The 21,737-nt window shown below is 36.1% G+C and overlaps 1 protein-coding gene across 4 annotated transcripts in view; it reads left to right on the top strand.

Moving 5' to 3' along the window:
- The first annotated feature begins 4,681 nt into the window (after nucleotides 1–4,681).
- Nucleotides 4,682–21,737, top strand: part of NCKAP1 (NCK associated protein 1) — a 99,811-nt gene continuing 82,755 nt past the window's right edge. For 2 of the 4 annotated variants that reach the window (XM_032856074.1, XM_032856073.1), the window contains exons 1-3: nucleotides 4,682–5,159; nucleotides 19,731–19,748; nucleotides 20,808–20,918. In XM_032856074.1, coding sequence (XP_032711965.1) covers nucleotides 5,052–5,159; nucleotides 19,731–19,748; nucleotides 20,808–20,918 — 237 coding nt within the window. In that variant the 5' untranslated portion in view covers nucleotides 4,682–5,051. The remainder of the gene's footprint in view (nucleotides 5,160–19,730; nucleotides 19,749–20,807; nucleotides 20,919–21,737) is intronic. The other 2 variants (XM_032856076.1, XM_032856075.1) reach the window with 1 other exon arrangement.

Genomic DNA, 21,737 nt, shown 5'->3' with positions numbered 1-21,737 from the left:
TATTAGTATTCTTTATTTGATTCCTAGTAGAGATATTATAATACTGGCCAGAAAAACCAATATTTAGGATCAGGTGTGGGTGTAATAATAATTTTTAAAAACCCCAAATAAAAGAAGCTTAAATATAAGTTTCTCTTTCACAAAAATCAAGATCAGGATAGACAAGGTTTGGTATGGCAGTTCTGCTCTAAAAAGCCCACATACATCTTCCATGTCTATTTTTGCCATCCTTAGTATGTGGCCATTGTCTTCACGGTCCAAAATAGTGGTCTTTGCATCCTTGTTTCATGTGACAGAATGAAGTAAGTGTAGAACTGGCAGAAGAAAAGTTGCAGCAGTCTCTTAAGCGAGGTTCTTGAAAGCTTACATCCTATGGGCCAGAACATCAGTCATATGGCCACAGTGGGCTGCATGAGAGGCTGGGAAATGTAGTTTTATTTCTAAAGGAGAAAGAGACCATAGATATTGAAGGATAATCTGAAATCCTTGTCACAGTCAGCAACTCTTTCAAACTGTCTTTATTATCCCTAAGTTCCCCAAAGTTACCTTTTGTTCTCCCATTTTTTAAAATCTTTCTTCTCCATTGATTTTTTTTCCTGCTTTAGCATTCATAAGCCTATATATTTTCTGTCCCGCTTTTCTTTCCAACTTTATTTCTCATCGTGTCTTTGTGTATGTAACGAGCATTCCTGTTATTTGCCTGATATTTTGCATTTACTAAGGTTGAACTTTGTGCATAGAATGTCATTTTCTACAGTTTATAAGTCCAAGACTTCATTCTAATCCAAAAGCCAAATGTAAGTTACTTGGAAAAGGGCTCTTAGAAGCTTCAATTTGAAATTGTTCTCTCTAGGTCTTCTGTAACCTTGTACCTGAGGCTCCCACGTATTAGATCTCCTTATATACATTTCTATTCTTATCAGGATGTGAGTTCAAGGAGATGAAAATCTGTATCTTACATAGCTTCATATCTCCTTCTATAGAATAGTATTCTGCACGTTTTAAGTATTTGATTAGTTATGTATTATATAGAACTGGATAATTTTTAAAGCCATCCATAATTGTTACTCTAAATGATCAAATGTTTTATAACACCTATATAAGAAGCTGTGTGCTATAGTTTCTGAAATTTTGTGAGAATTTTATAATTGAATCATTGTAAAGCGTATTTGGAGACCACAAATTATAATTGTAACATAAATTCTTCTGTAAAGCCAACTTTACTCTTCCTCTAATTTTAATATTTTCAAGTTTGCATTTCCAAATGCTTATCTTCCTTAGAGTGAGTACCATTATGCTTGCCTCAAAAAACAATTTTTCAAATGTAGATTTATTTTAAGAATCAGATTTATTGAGATAATTTTTTAAGAATCAGTTTTAAGAATCAGATTTATTGAGATATTTTTTAAAAAGATTTTATTTATTTATTTGACACAGAGAGAGAGATCACAAGTAGGCAGAGCAGCAGGCGGGGAGAGAGGGGGAGGAGGGAGGTGGAGCAGGCTCCCTGCTGAGCAGAGAGCCCTGATGTGGGGCTCTATCCCAGGACCCTGGGATCATGACCTGAGCCGAAGGCAGAGACTTTAACCCACTGAGCCACCCAGGCACCCCGAGATAATTTATATACGATAAAATCCACACTTTCTTAAACATACTGGTCTCTACTAAGTAATTTCACTAGTTAGTTTTCTAAGATTACTACAGATTTGAAGCTATTATCTACTTTCTATATCTCTGAAGGCTTATAATTTTAATGATCTCTGAATATGTTCTAGGGAAAAACAGTAGAAATCTCTTAACTGAATGGAAACTACTTGGAAATCTTTAGTACCAAATGAACTGTTAAAACTATGCTTTATATGATGAGGGAAGTAAAATCTCCAATAATGCTTTTAAAACTTAGTTTCCTAATCATTTTTAAAATTTTATGCTTTCCCAGAAAGCTATGGTAGGAAAAAAACACAACAGGCACGATTTTTTGTAATAGTTTGTTTGTTTGTTTGTTTGTTTTTTTAAAGATTATATTTATTTATTTTACAGAGAGATCACAAGTAGACGGAGAGGCAGGCAGAGAGAGAGAGAGAGGGAAGCAGGCTCCCTGGCGAGCAGAGAGCCCGATGCGGGACTCGATCCCAGGATCCCGAGATCATGACCTGAGCCAAAGGCAGCGGCTTAACCCACTGAGCCACCTAGGCGCCCTTTTGTAATAGTTTTATAGGCTGATTAACATGGTATAACATATTTTCAATGACTGAAGAACTGAAAGAAAATATAAAATGATATATACTAAATACAACTGCCATAAAATTATATGTACATGGCAAAACATATAATTACCTTAGTTCTGATAGTATGCTTTATATATATATAGGCAAATACCGAAAGGGTTGAAAAAGATGCTTTTTGATGCAAAATGTAGGAAAAAATGCAAGAATTATGAATACTTCCTCTAGATCTAATCTCTTTTACTCAAATAGGTATATTCCATTCAGTCTAGGGTCAATATGTCTAGAAATTATAATAAAAACTGAATACTGGACTAGATCTAAAGAGTCTCCCTCTATTGTGTATTCTGAATTATAATCAGGTACAAGTGTTCAAGTTCATATGGAAACATGATAGTGGCTTTTCTTAAATAATAGTTGTGTTCAAATTATAATATGGTACCATTTTTTTGTTCTCTTTATATATCACTTTGGAAAAACTAGAAAATGATGTGAACTTTCATTAGTAGGACTCTGTAGTTCCGCTCCTAGCTAAATGTTTGTGGTCCCCTGAAAGAGCACATCTTTCCTTCAACGTTCACCATCTTTCCATTTTCTTATGTGGCTGTCCCAGCCCCCTCATGCAGCTTTGCTTTTCCCAGGTCTGCTCTCACTGTAGCAGGCTCCAGATGCTTGCCTCCTCTAAATTAAAATTTTAACTATCAGGTTGGAAAGTAACCAGATAAATCAAATCCCCCAACGTGTTACTGGCTAAAATAGCTCAAAAGGTCATCTCCTTGAGGTGTTTGAATTTAAAAAATAAATAAATAAAAGTAAAGGAGTCTTTAGGTACAAAGCCTTCATTCAGGTATGATTGACTATGCTGCATGTTGGACTTCTCTAATGTCACTTAAGTCAAATGCGTTCAGTTCGTTTCCTTCCTCTTGTCAGGATATTAAAATAAAGATTTCTGTAGAAATAGTACACACCCCAGCTTTATATGTATTTTTTTAAAATTTATTTATTTAACAGAGTTCACAAGTAGGCAGAGAGGCAGGCAGAGAGAGAGGGGGAAGCAGGCTCCCTGCCCAGCAGAGAGCCGGATGCGGGGCTCGATCCCAGGATCCTGGGATCATGACACGAGCAGAAGGGAGAGGCTCAACCCACTGAGCCACCCAGGTGCCCCATATGTATTTTGAAAGATTTTATTTATTTGTTTGAGAGAAAGCATGAACAGTGGAGAGGAGCAGAGGGAAAGGGAGAAGCAGGCTCCAGGCTGAGCAGGTGGCCCAAGAGGGGGCTCCATCCCAGAACCCTAAGATCATGACCTGAGCTGAAGGCAGAGGCTAACCCACTGAGCCACCCAGACACCCCTTAAATTTCTTTTTGAAAGCTATTCATCACAATTTCCTTTTCACAAAGCGTTTTGATAAATTCAATGATAGCTTATTTACTCTTAGAATGTTGTTTTGAAGGTGGTTGAACATTTTGTCATTCACTTAAAATTAATGAATATAACAGAAAGATTAACACATTGAAGTAAATTAAGGGCAGAAATTATCAAAGCAGTGTGAATCCTTTTGGCTAGAACTCCTCAAGCCAATTACCTAAGTCCTTGATTCGTTCACTTTTGGAACCAAGTCTAATACATTTGTCTAGAGGGAGTAGTCTTGGAGTGTGGCCGGGAAGAAAGTGATCAGAAAAAAACCAAAACAAAACAAAAAACCACAATGAGATGGAAAAGTAGAAGGGTTCCAAGAAAGGGTGGGATTGAGGGTGGAGGCCAGGAAAAAAAGCGATCGTTCTTTCACTGAACATTTATTTTTTGCTTCCCTCATGCCAGGGTCTATTTAGAGTCTTCTCCGGATGGGTGCCACGAGTCAACAAATTCCGGATTCCGATTATCTCAGGAATTTGAGCTGCCCTCACTTCCGACCTCCTCTCTCACAAACTGCCTGGAGGCAGGGGAGTAGGGATGGGATGGGGAGGATGGGAGAGGCGACGCCCGCCTCGCGGAGCACAACATCTGCTGTGTTCAGCAGGGAGCGTCTGTCAAGCAGTGGGAGGAAAGAGCTTGGAGCCACCAGCCCACTCTTAGGCAAAAGTCTCCTGAAACGCTCCCCTCCCGCCCTCCGGGCTTCTGCTGGTTTCTTTAGGGAGGTGGTGCGGAAAGCCAACTTTTGGGAACTTGTAGGAGAGGCGTGGGGGCCGAAGAAGGACGAGCATGGAAAAGCGACCTCACTCGGTCCCGGCTTAGGACTCCCCTGCCGGGATCCGGCGCAGTGGGCGTTCAGGGTCGGGTCTGGGGAGGGAGTCAGGTCTCAAGCCCCGGCTGCTACAGCGGCGGCCAGGCCGGGAGGGGCGACTAGGGGCCCCCCCCGGCGCAGTTCCCCGTCCGGCCTCGCGGGGGCGCCGGCGCGGCGGATCAGGTGACCGAGCGCTCGTCCGGGGCTGCGGGAAGCTGCCTCGTTCTCAGCCCGCCGGAGACGCCGCCGCCGCCGCCACACCTAGTGGAGGAGCCGGGGAAGGCGGCTCAGTGGGGGCTGGGGCGGAGAGCGCCGGGGGTGGGGACGGAAGGGCGGCGGGCGGAAGGCAGGGGGCTGACGGGGCGCAGGCTGCTGCGGGGGAAGGGACCCTGAGGCGTCTGCCGAGGCTCGCTCTGTCACCCGCGCGGGATTGGGGCGCAAGGGTCATGGGCGCTCTCCCCTGAGACGGAGGTCGCGGGAGGGGGGGGGGAAGAGGCCCGAGAGAGGTTGACGCGGAGGCCGCGGGCCGGTGACTGGGCGCAAGGCGGCCGGCGGCGGCGGCAACGGCACCACCACCACCACCACCACCACGACTACCACCATGTCGCGCTCCGTGCTGCAGCCCAGTCAGCAGAAGCTGGCGGAGAAGCTCACCATCCTCAACGACCGGGGCGTCGGCATGCTGACTCGTCTCTACAACATCAAAAAGGTGCGCACGGGCCGACGAGGCCGCGGCGGGGGCGACGGGCGGGCGGGCGGAGGAAGGACGGGCGGCGGGGGAGAACCGGGGGTGGGGGCAGCGGGCGGCGCCCACGGCAGAAATCACGGCCCTGCCGAGTCAGGCCCGGCCCGGGGTCGCTGAAATGCGCCGCGGCCTAATGCGGAGTCCCGGCGCCTCGCCCGGTGCCTGGCGGGCGGGCCGGAGGCAGACAGAAGCCATTTCCCCGCTCCCAGCGTTGGGATCTGGCGGGGCCCGCACAGGGTGCGGGGCGCCTCTGTCGCCCCCTCCTCTGCGCCCCCGCCCCCGGAACGGGGTCAACAGGAAAGGGAGGGTAGAGGGTAGGCAAGATGGGGCCGGGGAGAGCATAGGAAAACTTGGGTGTTCCGTAACTGAGGTTGAATGGTGGGAATCTGGCGGAGATGGTAGCAGTTTTTTCTCAATTTTTTGGTGTGTGTATGTGGGAAGGGAATTGTTCATCAGGGTGAATCCCGCATCTCCTCCGCTTGCCACTTTATTTTAGATAGCTAAATAATAGTCGTTTGAGAGCATGCTGACAATTTGGAATTATTTCATTTTGAGGGTGGAGAGGAGGGGGAGGTGAGGGTGGAACCAGTTTTCTTCTGAAATACTTCTGGGCTGTGAGTCACTAGAACAGGAATAACAGCCTTCTCTCCCATCCCTCTTTACACCTCCTCATCTTAGTTTTTCCAGCCTTGTCCAATAGTACCTAAACACATTTCTTAAAGTTCTGTGTCGGTACGAAATTAAAACTGTAAATATGTTGCTATTATTACTGGTTTATAACATATAAGGAAAATTTGTGGTTGTAGCTAATAGGCCCATTGAAAGTCTTTAAATGGCTTCAGCAGATTAAGAAATGGAAGGCTGAGTTGGAGTTAAGAGAAGTAGATGTAAAGATAGAATAAATATTAATTCCTCCTAAGAGAAAACCAAATTTTTTTCCTTTTAAGGTAGGGTTAGTAAGTTTCAAAGAACTTGGTAAAGAGAACATTAAAGGGATTTTTGGGTACAGTCTACATCCTTTGAGTTTCCAATGTGTATTTGATGTCATGTCTTCATAACTATTGTTGTTGGCTTTTTAGTAAATCATGAATATTTCCTTTAGCGTAACCATAGTAGAATTGTGTGTAAATTAGGGCTGCTGAAGAAATAATATATATATTTTTTGAAGTCCGTATAATGAGGTTCAAGTATAAAACTGATTTATTCCAACAATTTGATGTAGATATTGTAATTTTAAAGAAGACTGTCCTGACTTAATACTAATAAGTTTTTTATAAGGATGGTTTATGTTCCTGTTGCTTACCTGGATGCAAGATTAGTTTGCCTCTAAACACAGTAAAATCTGGAGAGTATCTACAACATGTCTGTTCAGTTTGTTACATCTTATGCCGCAGGAACTCAGTGTCATTACAAAGAAGCCCTCTGCATTTACCAAAGGGCCTTGGTTATAAATTTATGTGGTTGCAAAGAATTTAATTTTGGTACTATTACTTACAGGTTGTATCGACCTAAACATTTTTGTGAGATTATGCTTTTTAAACAAACTTTGAAATTTGTTCCTATATGAACTTTGTCCAAAAAAACGAGCAAGGCAAGCAGTACTAAAAATTACTAGACCTGTGGTATTGTGGTTAAAGGAAATGGTTATGATGGTTTTCAGAAGAGGAAGTGAGAGTAACATCAAAAGTGATTTGGGTATTTGGGCACAAAACCTTTTTAACCTTGCATTTAAACATTTTTATGGTATAAATACAGCCAAACTTTATTTTACTTTCATAAAGTACATAAGGTTAAGTTTTAATCGTTTCAACTCTTACGATTTCAGTTCAACGCCTTAAAAGCATATTTTTTCACTTCCTGTTTTGAGAAACTTCAGGCTCTTGTATTACTGAGCTAGTGAAATTTAGAATGAGTTGAATGTGATTATTAAATCCAAGTGTCAAATATTTTGAGTTATTGAAATGTTATATTTCAGCACTTTATTGATAAATATTTTGCCCACCTTGCTTAATTGCGAGTTCCCTCTGGGCAGGGAGAGTGTTACTCATTTTTGAATTACTAGTACTCAGGGCCTTACCTGGTCCACGAAGTTTTCAGTTAAGTCACATTGAATGGGTAAATACACAATGTATGTTATAAGTGTATATTTAACATATGAGTGTGTGCATAATCTTGCTCTAGTTTTAATAATAGCTTTTGGTTTGCTCTCCTTGTGTAATTTTGCATACAAATGCATCAGATAGATTTTGATTCTTTTAGCCTATAGAGTTGTCTGTAAGACTGGCATATCTTCCTGGCTGGCTAGGGATTGAAACATTTGTTCAAAAATCTTGCCAAAAAAAGTGAGTAAGATTTGTTCACCATGTGTTTATAAGTTTCATGCAGTCTGCATTTTTATAACAGTATGAGCTACCTAATCTTTTCAATCCCAATCTCTTACAATCCTCAAAACAACAACAACAACAACAAAAATCCCCAAAACCCCCAAAACCAAAACCCTTCCACTACATAATACATGTCTATCAATCAGTTATCGCATTTTTATTAACTCATGTGTGCATTATATTGTTAGATTCAATTACTCTTTCAGTTGGAAGTTTGCATGGGAATATAACGAGCGTACACCATGAAAATACTTAAGTGACCTGAGTAAAATAACTTCATAAGTTACTGGAATAAAAAATAATATGCTTTGATGCTTATTACAGGAATGTAACATGATTATTGAAATTGTTTTGCTTTTTCAAAAAAATTTCATCGGTTGAAAAATTTTTGAATCTTAATATGTACAGATTACGGAAATTTTAAGGAATTTATAGACTAATCAGGAATGTGAAAACACATGAAGGAGGATTTTAGGGAAAAGACATGAACGTGGTAGGTAGTTTTACATTTAAGTTTGTTTCTTGAATCCTTAAAAATTCTGACTTTTATTGAAAATATGTCTTTTTCCAGACCTGATAATACTGCTCACTTATATGTTGATTTTTAACATTTTCCAAGCTCCTTTTATATCTGTTACTGTGGCATGGCAGGCAGTGTGGTTGTGAAAGTGGAGTACTGGGCCAGGATTTGGGAGACCTGCATTACAGTCTTCAGTCTGTCACTGAGTTTTGTAACATTGGGAGGTGTCTTGACTTCCCTGAACTTCATTTTTTACTCATTCTGTAAAGCCGGGAAAAATTAACTGTAAAAGGAATGCTAAAGTCCATTCCAGCTCTGATTATCTTATCTTTACAAGTAGTAGTCATAGCCCATTTTAAACAGTAACTGAATTCAGTATACTTTTCTATAATATAGAGATGGTAATCCATTCTCTGCCTACATCACAGGATTATTCATGAAGATAAAAGACAACAATGTGAAAATAGTTTAAAACCTCTGTGAATGTAAGGTAATATTTATTTAGAAGTCTCAGCAACTTTTTTTGGTCAACATTTTTTTTTTTCGAAATTTTACTGCTATTAGCAAACATATTCACAAATACCAAAACATTTTTGCTGAGTTCAGAAATATATCTATTTTGTTTTTTGTTTCCTTTCTTACCTGTCATCAACATGAACTTGATAATTCTGTACCAAAAAGATCTCAGTTAATACTTGCATAATTTTGTTACATTATTGCCTTAATTCTAAAGGACAGAAAAGAAGACCCACCCAGCTATTGCAAACTTTTTTTTGAATGGCATCTGTTTGCAGATTTCAAAGCACTTTCACTTGTTTAAAAATTTTTTTCTTATTAGAGGCTTTTTAAAAAAATAGTCTTTCCCCATAATTTTGGATATATTTATTCTATGAGGGAAAAAATGGGTAGAATAGCAGTGTAAAAAATTGAAAGTCTTTAGCTGGTAATCTGTATATTTAATGGAGGAAAAAAAGGGGTGCATGGGAAGGGTGTAGTGCAAGGCAAAGGGAGGCAAATCAGCTTTAGTTTTCTCTTTCACTGTTATGTTTATCTTCATTTAGGGTGTTATTTTCTCTGTTCTTTAATCAGGAGCAGAAACATGCTCCAAAGATTGGTTTGTAGCAAATTGTAGACTAATAATTATTATTAGTATGAGATTCTCACCCCTCCCCCGCTCCCACAGTGGGGTTTCATTATTAAGAGTCTTAAACATGATAAGAAGGAAACATCTCTCCATAAATCTGAACTAAATAATATACATTATTTATTTAAACAGATCCTATCATGTCCATTTGTAACTTTATTTTTCAGGAAAGCTGCTTGTAAAAATGAGGATTTGATAATTTTTTTTCTTGTTATGTTGGATGGTAGGCTGAGGAGATAAAGATCACAGATAAATACTTAGGAAAAATTATTTTTATTTTTTCAAGTGGCAGTGATAGATTATTCTTTGTGGACTAGTTTAGTAAATACTAAGCATTTTTAATGATTACAAAAAGAATATATGTTTATTACCAGAAACTCAAACCTAAGAGAATTGTGTCACTTCAGAAATTCTTTGCCTGCCCTTCTCCCACTTTTAAAAATAAGCCTTATACTTACACTCTCTTCTGTACCAATGCTAACATATGTGCATGCATATTTTATTATATTTTGATTAAATTAGACTCTTCACAAAAATAAAATTGAAGCAGCATGGTGCAGTTTACATATAAATGAAATTAGGGTCCTTAATCTATTGCTTGTATACTTACACTGTAAGAAAGTGTTAAAGGAACGAACATACTCAGCTAGCTATATCCATATGTAAAAAATGAAGAAGCCTAGATGAGAAAGTATGTCAGGGTCGAAAGTTCTTGTCCTTACTGCTTGGGATAATTAAAAATCTACTCCATATTCTTGTTTGATAATTTCCTAGGGATTATTCTTATTAAGTTAAGTTATAGCAGTAATTTTGGGTCAGTTCCAGTACTTGTACACATTATATGTTACTAGAACTAAAAAGTTTCATCTCTTTATTGGCCAGTAAAAATAATGTGTAATGAAATTAATGCTAGCTGCCATTTTATTGAGACTTTACTGTATGCTGTTTGTATTGTTTAAATTTGTCCTTAGGTCTATGATGTACTTATTTATAGTTAAAGCAGTTGAATTTGGAGAGGTTAAATAATTTACCCAGTTCCCTTTTTTTAAAGTTTATTTATTTATGTTTTAGTAATCTCTACAAACGATGTGGGACTCTAACTCATGATCCTCAAATCAAGAGTTGCATGCTTCTCCGACTGAGCCAGCCAGGTGCCCCTGCGCAATTCTTATTCTAGAAAATAAGAATTTAGATTGGCGACTTTTTTTTAATTAAGCCATAAGTATGGTTTCTAATTTAATTATTTTTGCCATTAGATTTATAGTAATTATTGACATTTTTTGGTAGATAGAATTAGATTTTGGACACACAGTAACCTTAAAGAGATATGCAGTTCTATTACAGAAATTTTATTTTTACTGTAGATTACTTTTGTATGAACTTTCTATGGATTTGTATGAAAAGATCATTGAGATCATACTCTCAGTGTACCAGAATTATTATTGTTTTGTAAAAAAGATTTTATTTGAAAGAAAGAGTGCACTGGGCATAGGGAGAGGGAGAGAGAGTCTTAAGCAGACTCTGTGTTCAGCATGGTGCCCATGTAGTGCTTGATTTCATGACCCGAGCCGAAACCCAAGATCTGGCCACTTAATTGACTGCACCACCCACGTGCCTGCCCAGAGTGATTGTTAATGGAGACTTTTGTTTAGCTTCGTAATGTATTAAAATGAGAAATAGTTTAGAATTAGGAATTTTAAAATTCAATTTATTGAAAATGTTTTGGAGAAATATATTTTTATTAGCTTTCATGTTCTGTGCATTTTTTCTTTGTGATTATTTCTAAAATTTAGTCTCTGCTATTAAAATATAAAAATTGGAAGGACTAACCATAAAAATAATACTAAAGAAATTGGAAATTTTGTTTTAAATTGGGGGAAGAGTATTTATAAAGCAGAAAGGAGAAGTGTAAACTGAAAGAAACAATGAAGTAGCATTTGTCTTTCCTAATGTTAAGAACACATGCAATCATTTCCCTACTTGAAGGTATATTTGGTTCCAAATTGGATTTTTTTTTTTTTTTTAAATTTTTAGAGGGAGTGAGTATGCAGGATGTGGGGGAGATGGGAGGGACAAAGGGAGAGAGAGAATTTTAAGTAGGCTCCCCACCCAGTATAGAGCCCCACAAAGATTTATTTCTTTGAGAGAGAGAGCAAGAGAGAGTGAATTCAGGGAGGGGCAAAGGGAGAGAGAGAGAATCTTAAGTAGGCTCCCCACAGAGTGAGGAGCCCAACCTATCCCAGGACCCTGAGACCATGACCTGAGCTGAAATCAAGAGTAGGATGATTAACTGACTGAGCCACCCTGGGGCTCCTAAATTTTGAATTTCTAATGTACTTTTTCATTTTAAATTTTACATAAAGTTAAATGGTAACATTCTCACACTGAAAATTTTGTAACATGAAATATAAGAAATGCAGTTAATAAAGTCCACCAGTAAGTTTGTTTCTTTCTGTCTTGGGGAGAAATTAGTAATTAGTAAATTAGTAGTACTGTTTTCTATTCTCAAAATGTGTTTTTGTTGTTGTTGTTGTTGGCTGTTTTTACGATTGCCTTTATCAGTAAATGTAGTAAAATCTTCTTGTGATCCTTTTAGGAATTTGCAGTACTATAATTAGACTTTGGTAGATTTTTTTTTACTTAATCTGACAGTGATGAGACAATCTCCTGGTTAATAATTTTTTTTTTTTTTAAGATTTTATTTATTTATTTGACAGACAGAGATCACAAGTAGGCAGAGAGGCAGGCAGAGAGAGAGAAAGGAGGAAGCAGGCTCCCTGCTGAGCAGAGAGCCCCGATGTGGGGCTCGATCCCAGGACCCTGGGATCATGACCTGAGCCAAAGGCAGAGGCTTTAACCCACTGAACCACCCAGGCGCCCCTGGTTAATAATTTCTTAAAATAATATTATACTGCAGTGTTTTACTTAAATAAGTTAACAAACTTCATAAGCTCTTGAATTGCTAATTTGTAAGTAGGGTTGTACATGTGCCAGTTTAAAGGAATTTCTTGTTTTAAGTAAAAGCCTGTTTGGGAAAATACTTTCTTATTGCATAGTTGATTATTTTAGATACTTGACAGTAATAAAACTGCATTTTAAAAAGTATTTTATAAATCGTATGAACTTTTCTTTTAGTTCCAGATTTTGAGGGTTTTTTTAATTCATTCATTTGTTCTGCATTTACTGAATGTCTTCTTAGACACTGGGGAGACAGATAAATTAAGATGCAGTCTCCAATTCCAAGAAATTCACATTTTAGTAGGTTGAGAGATTTATAGGTATTTAGCTAAAATGTGTTGTGTAAGTGTGCTTATGAGAGTCTTGAGAAGGGCATTGAAGATTCCTTTCTGGGGAAGAAGAGATACTGACTTTGTGCTTGATTTTGAAGTATGAATAGAAACTTCAGGTAGGCAGTGACAAGGTGTAGTCGGTCATTGTTAAGATTCCAGATCAGCAGAATATATAGAGATGTAAAATATATAAGGTTATAAAAACCCTAGTAATGTCTAATGCCCTCCTTGCAGGCATCTGGCCTCTAAACTTCTCTTTTGTTTTTTGTTCTTGTAATATATTCTGTGGCTTGAGAGAGCTAGATTCCAGATAAAGCTCTGATACTGTCTTTTAAACTTTGGGCAAGTTATTTAATTTTTCTTGGTTATAGTTTCTTAATAAATTGAGGAGACCAGTGTTTTTTAGCCAGGGATACACAATATAATTATTTTAAAAGGTTTTTAAAACTATTTCTGTAGCTTGACCTAAACCTACTGAGTAAGAAACAGCCCCTGAAATGATTCTGATGTTAAGAACCATTGAAATAAGTAAAATGTAAGTTTTTAATACCTCCGATTTCTTTCTCAGGCAGTTATTCACAATAGTGATATAATTTTGTTTTCTGGGGTAATACTAAATTTCTGGTATACTGGGCTGCACGTAGACTTTCTACTAGCAAAATCATCTAAGAGTACTTATTCTCAGCTTCTGTTACACTCTAAGCTGTATATTTTTGTTTCCTAAGCCATGTTAATCTTTTTGAAACTAATTCTTGAAATTTTTATAGATGTTCCAGTTCTCCCATGTCTGTAGAGTACTCTTTAGTTAACCTTGGAAGGTTGAGTGAGTTAATTCATCTGAAGTGCTAGTGCAGTGCCTGACACAGGAGTAAGAAATGAGTAAGTTTAGGCTATTGGTATTAAATCTGTTTCTGGGGCATGAAACAAAGTAGACGTTTAATAAGTTCATTTTTCCCCCCCTGTTAAATCCAGCTCAGTACCACCACTGGGAAACATTTCTTAACTTTTCCTTTTTTACTTTCTGACATTATAGTTTGATATCTATTTACTGCTAGTACAAAATAAGTATTTTTATTACAGGAGTGTATTCTTCAGTGGGCCTTTATTTATTTATTTATTTTTAAAGATTTTATTTATTTATTTGACAGACAAAGATCACAAGTAGGCAGAGAGGGAGGCAGAGAGAAAGGAGGAAGCAGGCTCCCTGCTGAGCAGAGAGCCCAATGTGGGGCTCAGGTGGGGCTGGATCCCAGGACTCTGGGATCATGACCTGAGCCCAAGGCAGAGGCTTTAATCCACTGAGCCTCCCAGGCACCCCTTCAGTGGACCTTTAAAGAACAGATTGACTGACTGATTGATTGATTTATAAAATAAAGTGGAGCCCAACATGGGGCTCGAACTCACGACCCTGAGATCAATACCTGAGCTTAGATTAAGAGTCAGATGCTTAATTGCCTGAGCTGCGCAGAGGCCCCAAGAGCAGCTTTTTTAAAACAGTAAAAATGTGGCCACATAAAATACTTGGAAAAAACCCTGTAGAATACCTTTTTTTTTTTTTTTTTGTAAATTGAGATGTTTCTCTATATTGCAAGCTGAAAAATGTTTAAAACCTATAGTGAAATACACTTCTTCTTGTGGATTGAATAATAATTAGTAACTCATTTGAATCACTAAGATTTTTTAAAAAATGAATTTTGAAATATCTAATGCATTGAAATATTTAAGTTTGTGATTTTCCCAGAATTTGTGCTTGGAAAGCAGTAACCTTAAAATATATATATATCAAGCTGGCTGTTATTGTCTCCAAGTAACAGGTAATTATTGATAAATTTGCATTAATTTTAAAGCATTTCCAATAATTCCAATATATTTTCTATGAAGCCTCTTAATCTAAATTTTAGCAGTGAATTGCTTTTTTCCCCCCACATATCCAAGCTCGAGGGGAAGTTCAAAGCACTTTGGTTGGCCAAAATATAGGTGATACATAAGAAAAAACAAAATAATTGAAAACAAAACCACTAATATGAGACTTAAGTCTTGTTTTGCTCTTGATAGATTTTCCAGTATTTATTTAAACTTCATTGTATTACTTTCATTTTTGAAATTAGACAATAAAAGAATGATAGCTAAATTATTTTCTGTAGTCCATGATTTTAGGTGATATCCGTCTTTAGGCATTAATGTCACTTAATTTCCTTGAAGACTCAAGGGATAATCTTGGTCCTGGTATGCTTTTTTTTTTTTTTTTTTTAAATTTTAAAGATTTTATTTATTTATTTGACAGAGATTACAAGTAGGCAGAGAGCCAGGCAGAGAGAGAGGTGGGGAAGCAGGCTCTCCGCCAGGCAGAGAACCCGATGGGCAGAGAACCCGATGCGGGGCTCAATCCCAGGACCTTGGGATCATGACCCGAGCGGAAGGCAGAGGCTTTAACCCACTGAGCCACCCAGGCGCTCTGGTCCTGGTATGCTTTTACATTTGCAAAACATACTTTAAAATCTATGGTTTTTCTTATTTATTGAGTAAAAATTAAATTCCTGTTTCTAGCATAAATTGGTCACATTTTGCATTTTTCTCTTTTTCCCTGACATATTCAGATAGGGCTAGTTTCTTTCTTGTACTTTTACAAATAGCATTCTCACTCTGAACTCTGGGATTTTGTTCATGTTTTTTCATTTACGTTACTGTATCTAAAAAATTGGTTTGCTCTGCAGTATTTTGGCAAAAGAATGTGTTGAGAATTGTTGAGAATTGCTGAGTTAGACTAGGACTTAAAAAATAAAACTGATGAAACTAAGCAGATTTTTCCTTTGATAGTAATTACTCCAGTGAAAGTTTTGAGCAGTTGAGGTGTTGAAAGAATGGAACTTTTTTGTTTGTTTGTTTGTTTTTACTGTTTTTCTGTGTATATATTTTTAGATAAGCATTTTTAGTGCTTTGGAATCTTTAGATACAGCTAAACCTTGAGCAAGTCACTTATTTTTTCTGACCCTCCTTTTCTCTCTGTTGAGAGATGCTTTAGGCAGTTTTAAAAGCATAGATATTTTTACACACAACAGGTGCTTATAAATGTTCTTTTCACTCCCCACTCTTGGGTCTTTGTTTTCTTTTTCTTGATTGTTGCTTAATCTCTTATGAATAGATTGAGGATTATTTCTATATTTGATTTTTGTAACATCATGGTAACTTTTTGGAAGAATATGTAGCATTAACCATGTAAAGTTAATCTGTGTTATGTAATTGGTTTGAGGAAAGGACTTGGGGAAAGGGTTTTGGTGGTAGATTGACAGAAAAATTTGTTTTGAAGTTATATTTTGAAATCACACAAAGTCTGGTGTTGAGGTTTCTGGTCACAGATATTTATTTTGTGGCCTGAATGAAATATTATGTGGTTTTCTAGAACATCTCCGTTCTTTATTTTGGTAATAATATTATATTTATGTTTTGTGAAAAAAATGAATTTGGAGATGTTGACTGATAATACTGAGCTAGAATTGGTTAAATGGAAAATTTTACTTTAATAATTGGGAACTCACTATAGATATTCATGTGTTTTGAGAAGTTTTATTTTAAAAAATGGAAGATTATTCAAATAAAAATCTGAACAATCTATCCTGGGGAGTAGGTAGTATTAGTACCCTTACTTTTATGAATTAGAGAACTGAGGTTCAGAGATTAAACTGCTTGCCAGGTAGTCATATGGGCTGAGCTCCTTGACTCAGATTTCTTAATTATTATATTTAAGTATTCCCTTTAACATTAGTGCAATTTTATCTTCCACATTAAATAGTCATAACTTTGTTGAATTTAAATACAAGTAGAATATTCATAGAAAATAAAGTTGCAATTGTGAGAACTGGAAATGTAAGTACATAAATATTTAAATTTCCTTTATATCTTCTGGAATTTTAAATTACAGTGTTTTTTGTATTATGAAAGCATGCTGAGTCAAGATTAAGTAAAATACATGGTTTTGGGGTTGTGGGGTTTTTTTTTTTCTTTAAATTCTGTGGCTCAGAAATGATTTACTTTTTGTCTAGTGATACAGCTCTTTTAGCCAATTATGCAAAAAAGCTTTTTTTTTTTTTTTTTTGGATAGGGCTGTAAGGTTCAGTTATTTAGGGTGCAATTTTGCCTTGTACTCGCCTTTTCTTTTCCTCTTTTTCTTTTTTGGTGTGGGGGAGGTAGAAGTATTTAAAAGTTTTGTTTGATTTAGGCCTTTTGGTAAGCCTTTCTGATACATAATAGTCTAAAATTTGTTAATAATTAACTATAGTAGTATATGTTTTCCTTTTTTTTTTTTAAGATTTTATTTATTTATTTGACAGAGAGAGAGATCATAAGTAGGCAGAGAGGGCAGGCAGAGGGGCGGGGGGTGGGGAAGCAGGCTCCCTGCTGAGCAGAGAGCCTAAGCAGGGGTTCCATCTCAGGACCCTGAGATGATGAGCCAAAGGCAGAGGCTCAACCCACTGAGCCACCCAGGTGCCCCTTTGTTGTTTTCTTAAATGTGGCACTTCAAAGGGTGATACTTTTGAGAGTGAAAGATTAATTTTGTATAATATAATAGTTACAGGAGAATAGAGTTTGATGTACCAACTGCAGACAATGTTTTTGAAATATAGGTTGTTTTATGATTTCTTTGTCCTGTGTCCTGAAAATGAAGTGCTTTGAGTGATGTTGGAGAATAATATTAATTTTTATTAAATGAGACTATATGGTTAGTTGGAATTTTTTTTTTTTAATTTTGTTTAATTGACAGAGATTACAAGTAGGCAGAAAGGCAGGCTGAGAGAGAGAGGAGGAAGCAGGCTCCCTGCTGAGCAGAGAGCCCAATGCCGGGCTTGATCCCAGGACTCTGGGATCATGACCTGAGCTGAAGGCAGACACTTTAACCCACTGAGCCACCCAGGTGCCCCTGGGTAGTTGGAATTCTGCTATACTGCTTTGGTATAGGAGGAAACCCTTTTCAACTGAATTATTATGTAGGGCTTTTTGTCAGATGTTAATTACTTAGATGTTTTTAGTCAACTCGTTGTTGTTTTTTTCCTTGTACTTTTTCTTTTTTGTGTGAGTGTTCCTTACACAGTGTTTCTGTTGGTATTAAGTAAATAAATCAAGCAGGTTGACCATAAAAAATGAAATATGGACTAATACTTCTATATAGTATCTATGAGCCATGTATGTTTTATTGGCATTTTTGAATGCTCATGGTATTCCAAATATCTCTGTTAACTGCACAAGCACATGCATGCACACAAGTAATGGGCCTGAAAACTTCTTAGGGTAAATTGCAATTATTATCAACCTATTTAACGGATGGAAAAACTGAGGCACAGAGGAGTAAAATCACTTACTTGCTTATGGTTATGCAGTTAAAAAGTGATGGAGTTAGGATATGAACATGGGACAGCCTATCTTAGAACTCATGTTCTTAACTACGAGGCTAAACTCTTTCTATAAGTACAACATATTTGGCATTTAGAGAACAAATGAAGGAAATGTGTGATTGGAAAAGGGAATTGTGGTCATTTTTGTTTTATATACTATGATAAAGACTATTTTGCAGTTATTCATATGAGACTTTTACTTGGGTAATTATAATTATTGAGGCTGTTATTGACAATAGCTAGCATTTTTAGAGCATTTTAGAACACACATATGGTAGCCCTTCTGCTAAATACTGTACATGGTTTATCTGTCTTTTTTCTAATCCTCATAATGACCCTATGAGGTAAGTACTAATTTCCCCATTTAAACATGTAGAAACAGACTAGGAGATAATTTGTAGTATATTCAAGGCCCTATGGATCATAAGTGGTGAAGATTGAAACCCAGTAAGTCTTATTCTAGAGTCTGTTCTGTCTCCCAGTATAGTATGTTTAGATATGGCTCATTGAGCAATGTGGAAAAAGGTAAATCAATTCCACGAAAAGATTATACAACCATTTATTTTTCCATTGAAATGAAATTTCATTCTTTATGTTTTCAGTGTAAGAAAGAAGAGTTCCTCGTATATATACATGCATCTATATATATGAGAATACATGTATGTTAGTTTTCAGATATTTGATTAAATTCTTACACAGTAAAATTTGTGATCATGGGAAATGCATATGGTAGTCTATCATATTTTCATTATTCAGTAGTCACTAATAATGTTCGAATGGATAGCTAAATTTTTAAATATTAGAATATGGAAGATAAAACATAACATTAAGAAACTGAATGTAATACTGAATAAATACTCAACAAGTGAAAAAAAACTGAATGTAATAAAAAATTAAAAACTGAATGTAATTTGGAATCACTTTAGGATTTGCACCACCTCAGGCATATTTAGGTAACTTGATTTTCATTGTATCATTGGTGTAAGGAAATGCTAATCCGTAGCTATTTCTATTTGGACAAATTCTTAGTATGTGGTTCTTAGTTATTCTTATTATATATAGTAGACTATTTTTTGGGAAGTGAATTGGCTAATTAGTTTATGAGAAATCATATTTTAAACAAATGATAGTCTACTCTGAGGAAAAGGCAGATGTATTTTAGTATTTACCATGTTGAAATGGAATTTGCATAGTTGTTTTGTGTCAATCTGGTTAAGGATTATGAAGTTCTAAATTTCTTAGGTTAATTTTATCTAATATTTGAACAATAAGAGAATTCTTACTGCATTCCTATTTCCATTTGGAAAATAACAGGAATGTTTGCATTGATTTTTATACTTCGACTTGGAAGGGAGTTAGGTGATATTTGAAAGTAGTTTCAATTTGAGCTGAAGTGCAAAAGTCATCCAATAACAATTTATTTTTATTCTTGGCTACCGTTTCTTTTTAAGGTATGTAAAATTTCACTGACGGTTTTGCTCCTATTTTTATAGTTGCATGTAGTCTTCATTTTCCTTCTAGTATTATTTAAAGTTTATTTAGAAAGAGCACCAAGAAACTGACATGGTTGTACACTTACACAGTAGTATTTAAATATATATGAATAGTATAAACTCTATAAATCTATTGTATACTAAACTCGCTACTTAGAATACCTTTAAATTGTAGCACCATATAGTTCTAATCTTGTTTTGTTATTCATAGTCTGCGGTGCATAAGTTCTCTACTGAAACTACTGAAACGTATATCATAGTTTGACAATCATTGTTTACACGTAATTTTCTCTCTTTTTATTACAATGCTTCCCCAGCAAGGACAAGTTTGGAAGGTTTGCAAAGCTTTTCACCTTCCCTCTGCCCGCTTGCCCGCTTTCAGATCAGTTTCATGTTTCATAACTTCTCTCTCTGCAATTCACAACATAGCCATAGTAAACAATGAAAAAAACATTAAAATTGCAATATGTTCCTCACACATAGTAGAGAGATAAAACTTTCTCAAAGGACACATTAAAAAAAAAATGTAATGAGAAGTTAAATAACAATGTTATAATTTTAGCAATTCCCTGAGAAATAACATTTCACTAGCATGCAGTTTATTAAATGTCACATAACAAAACACTAAATAGTTTCGATTGTATTTGGTATTGCTAATAGTTCAGATAAAAAGTTCCTTCTAATAGTAGTACTTGACATTTGTATAATGCTTTACAGTTTACTACAGAGAATGCTGTATGGCTGATGTGGTCAAAATGTTAACATTCCCATTTATTCTGTGCTTATGAGATATAGAACAGATGTAGATTCATTGTTTGAAGTGCTGCTGGTATGATGGAAAAATACTGTTGTAACTCAGATGTTCAGAGGAATAGGCAACACACTTTAGTAATATAAAGACAATTTTAGCAGCTTCCAGTTCTTTTGAACTAGGGCTCTTGTATTAAAATGTTTAAAGTGAATGAGGAAAACATTTTGGAAGACATTTAAACATAAGCTTATTATTTTATAACACTTAGAAAGAAACATTTCCAGTATTCTTCTGAATATTTAATTTTGTAATATTTTATTAGCTTCAAATGAATACAATCCTACCTCAAACCAAGACTTTTTTTTTCTTTTTCTTTTTTTTTAGGTTTGAGCTTTTTCCTTCACTGCTGTTCTGCGCTAACTGCTTTGAAACTTTCCATGCATTTTTTTTTTCAGTAGAAGAACATCTCTGTACTGTCTCCCATTGCATATTTCAGCTGTGACAATCCCTGCACTTTGCCTATTCATTTTATCACCTGCTCACCAAAAACAATAAGATATCTCTAACTTCTGATTACAGATTTGCTGTTACTTGGTTTTAGAACAAGGATGCATTTCACTTTTTTATTACTGTTGTCTTATAGGCATGTGGAGATCCCAAGGCAAAACCATCCTACCTTATTGATAAAAACTTGGAATCTGCTGTGAAATTCATAGTCAGAAAGTTCCCTGCTGTAGAAACTCGCAACAACAATGTAAGTCATAGAAATTTTTGTATTGCTTGATTTTAGCAATCTGTAGGGAAAGTAATGTTTAGTTCTTATTTGTCTAATTCTTTGTATTTTGGTATGCCAATTATGTAACTTGATTAAGGGCTTTTGGGAATAATATTCTTATCTCTAAACTGGAAAAAATGACTCTGAACTACATCACCATTTTATTATAGAAGACATAAGATCTTAATTTCTTACACACTTCTTCTCTTTCAAGTTGGGACAGAAAGTAAGGTAATAGAAATGTATATATTCCAAATATTTGCATGACTAGTTGGGGAGTTTTTCCTTATAGTAATAAACTTTAATTTGAAATTAGTAAATGTCTTCATAGAATTTGTATTCTTTTCAGTAACTATCTGTGTTTATTCTAAAATACATTTATTTCTTTAGTATTTTTATAATTGAGAAAAACATTTCTGAAAAATAATATAACAAGGTGATGGTATAGGATCTTTATTTTTCCATATTACTTTCTTCAGATGGAGTAGTTTTTCTTAGTATATAAAATATAGTCATATCCGGAGTCTTTCTGATATGTTTATATAATCTTTTGGTAGTTCTTTATAATAATTTATATAAATAACTAATTTTAGAAAATTGGAGCTAATTTTATCTCACCGTGGTCTTTTCATATAAATTTTGTTGACTTGGAATCTTTCTGCATGTCTTCTTTTTTTAAAATTTTTTTTCTTTTGTAGTCTCATGTTATAATCTTTACTTTCTTTTTCCTTATGTATAAACTTAGTCTAGAAATTTCCTCTTATATATGGTCTCCGTACTTTTAAGAAACTGTTTAAA

Source organism: Lontra canadensis, unplaced genomic scaffold, assembly GCF_010015895.1.
Source record: "Lontra canadensis isolate GAN:19392208 unplaced genomic scaffold, GSC_riverotter_1.0 scaffold11, whole genome shotgun sequence".
Lineage (NCBI taxonomy): Eukaryota > Metazoa > Chordata > Mammalia > Carnivora > Mustelidae > Lontra > Lontra canadensis.
The sequence above is the reverse complement of the archived record's forward strand: the minus strand, read 5'-3'. Positions and strand labels throughout refer to the sequence as shown.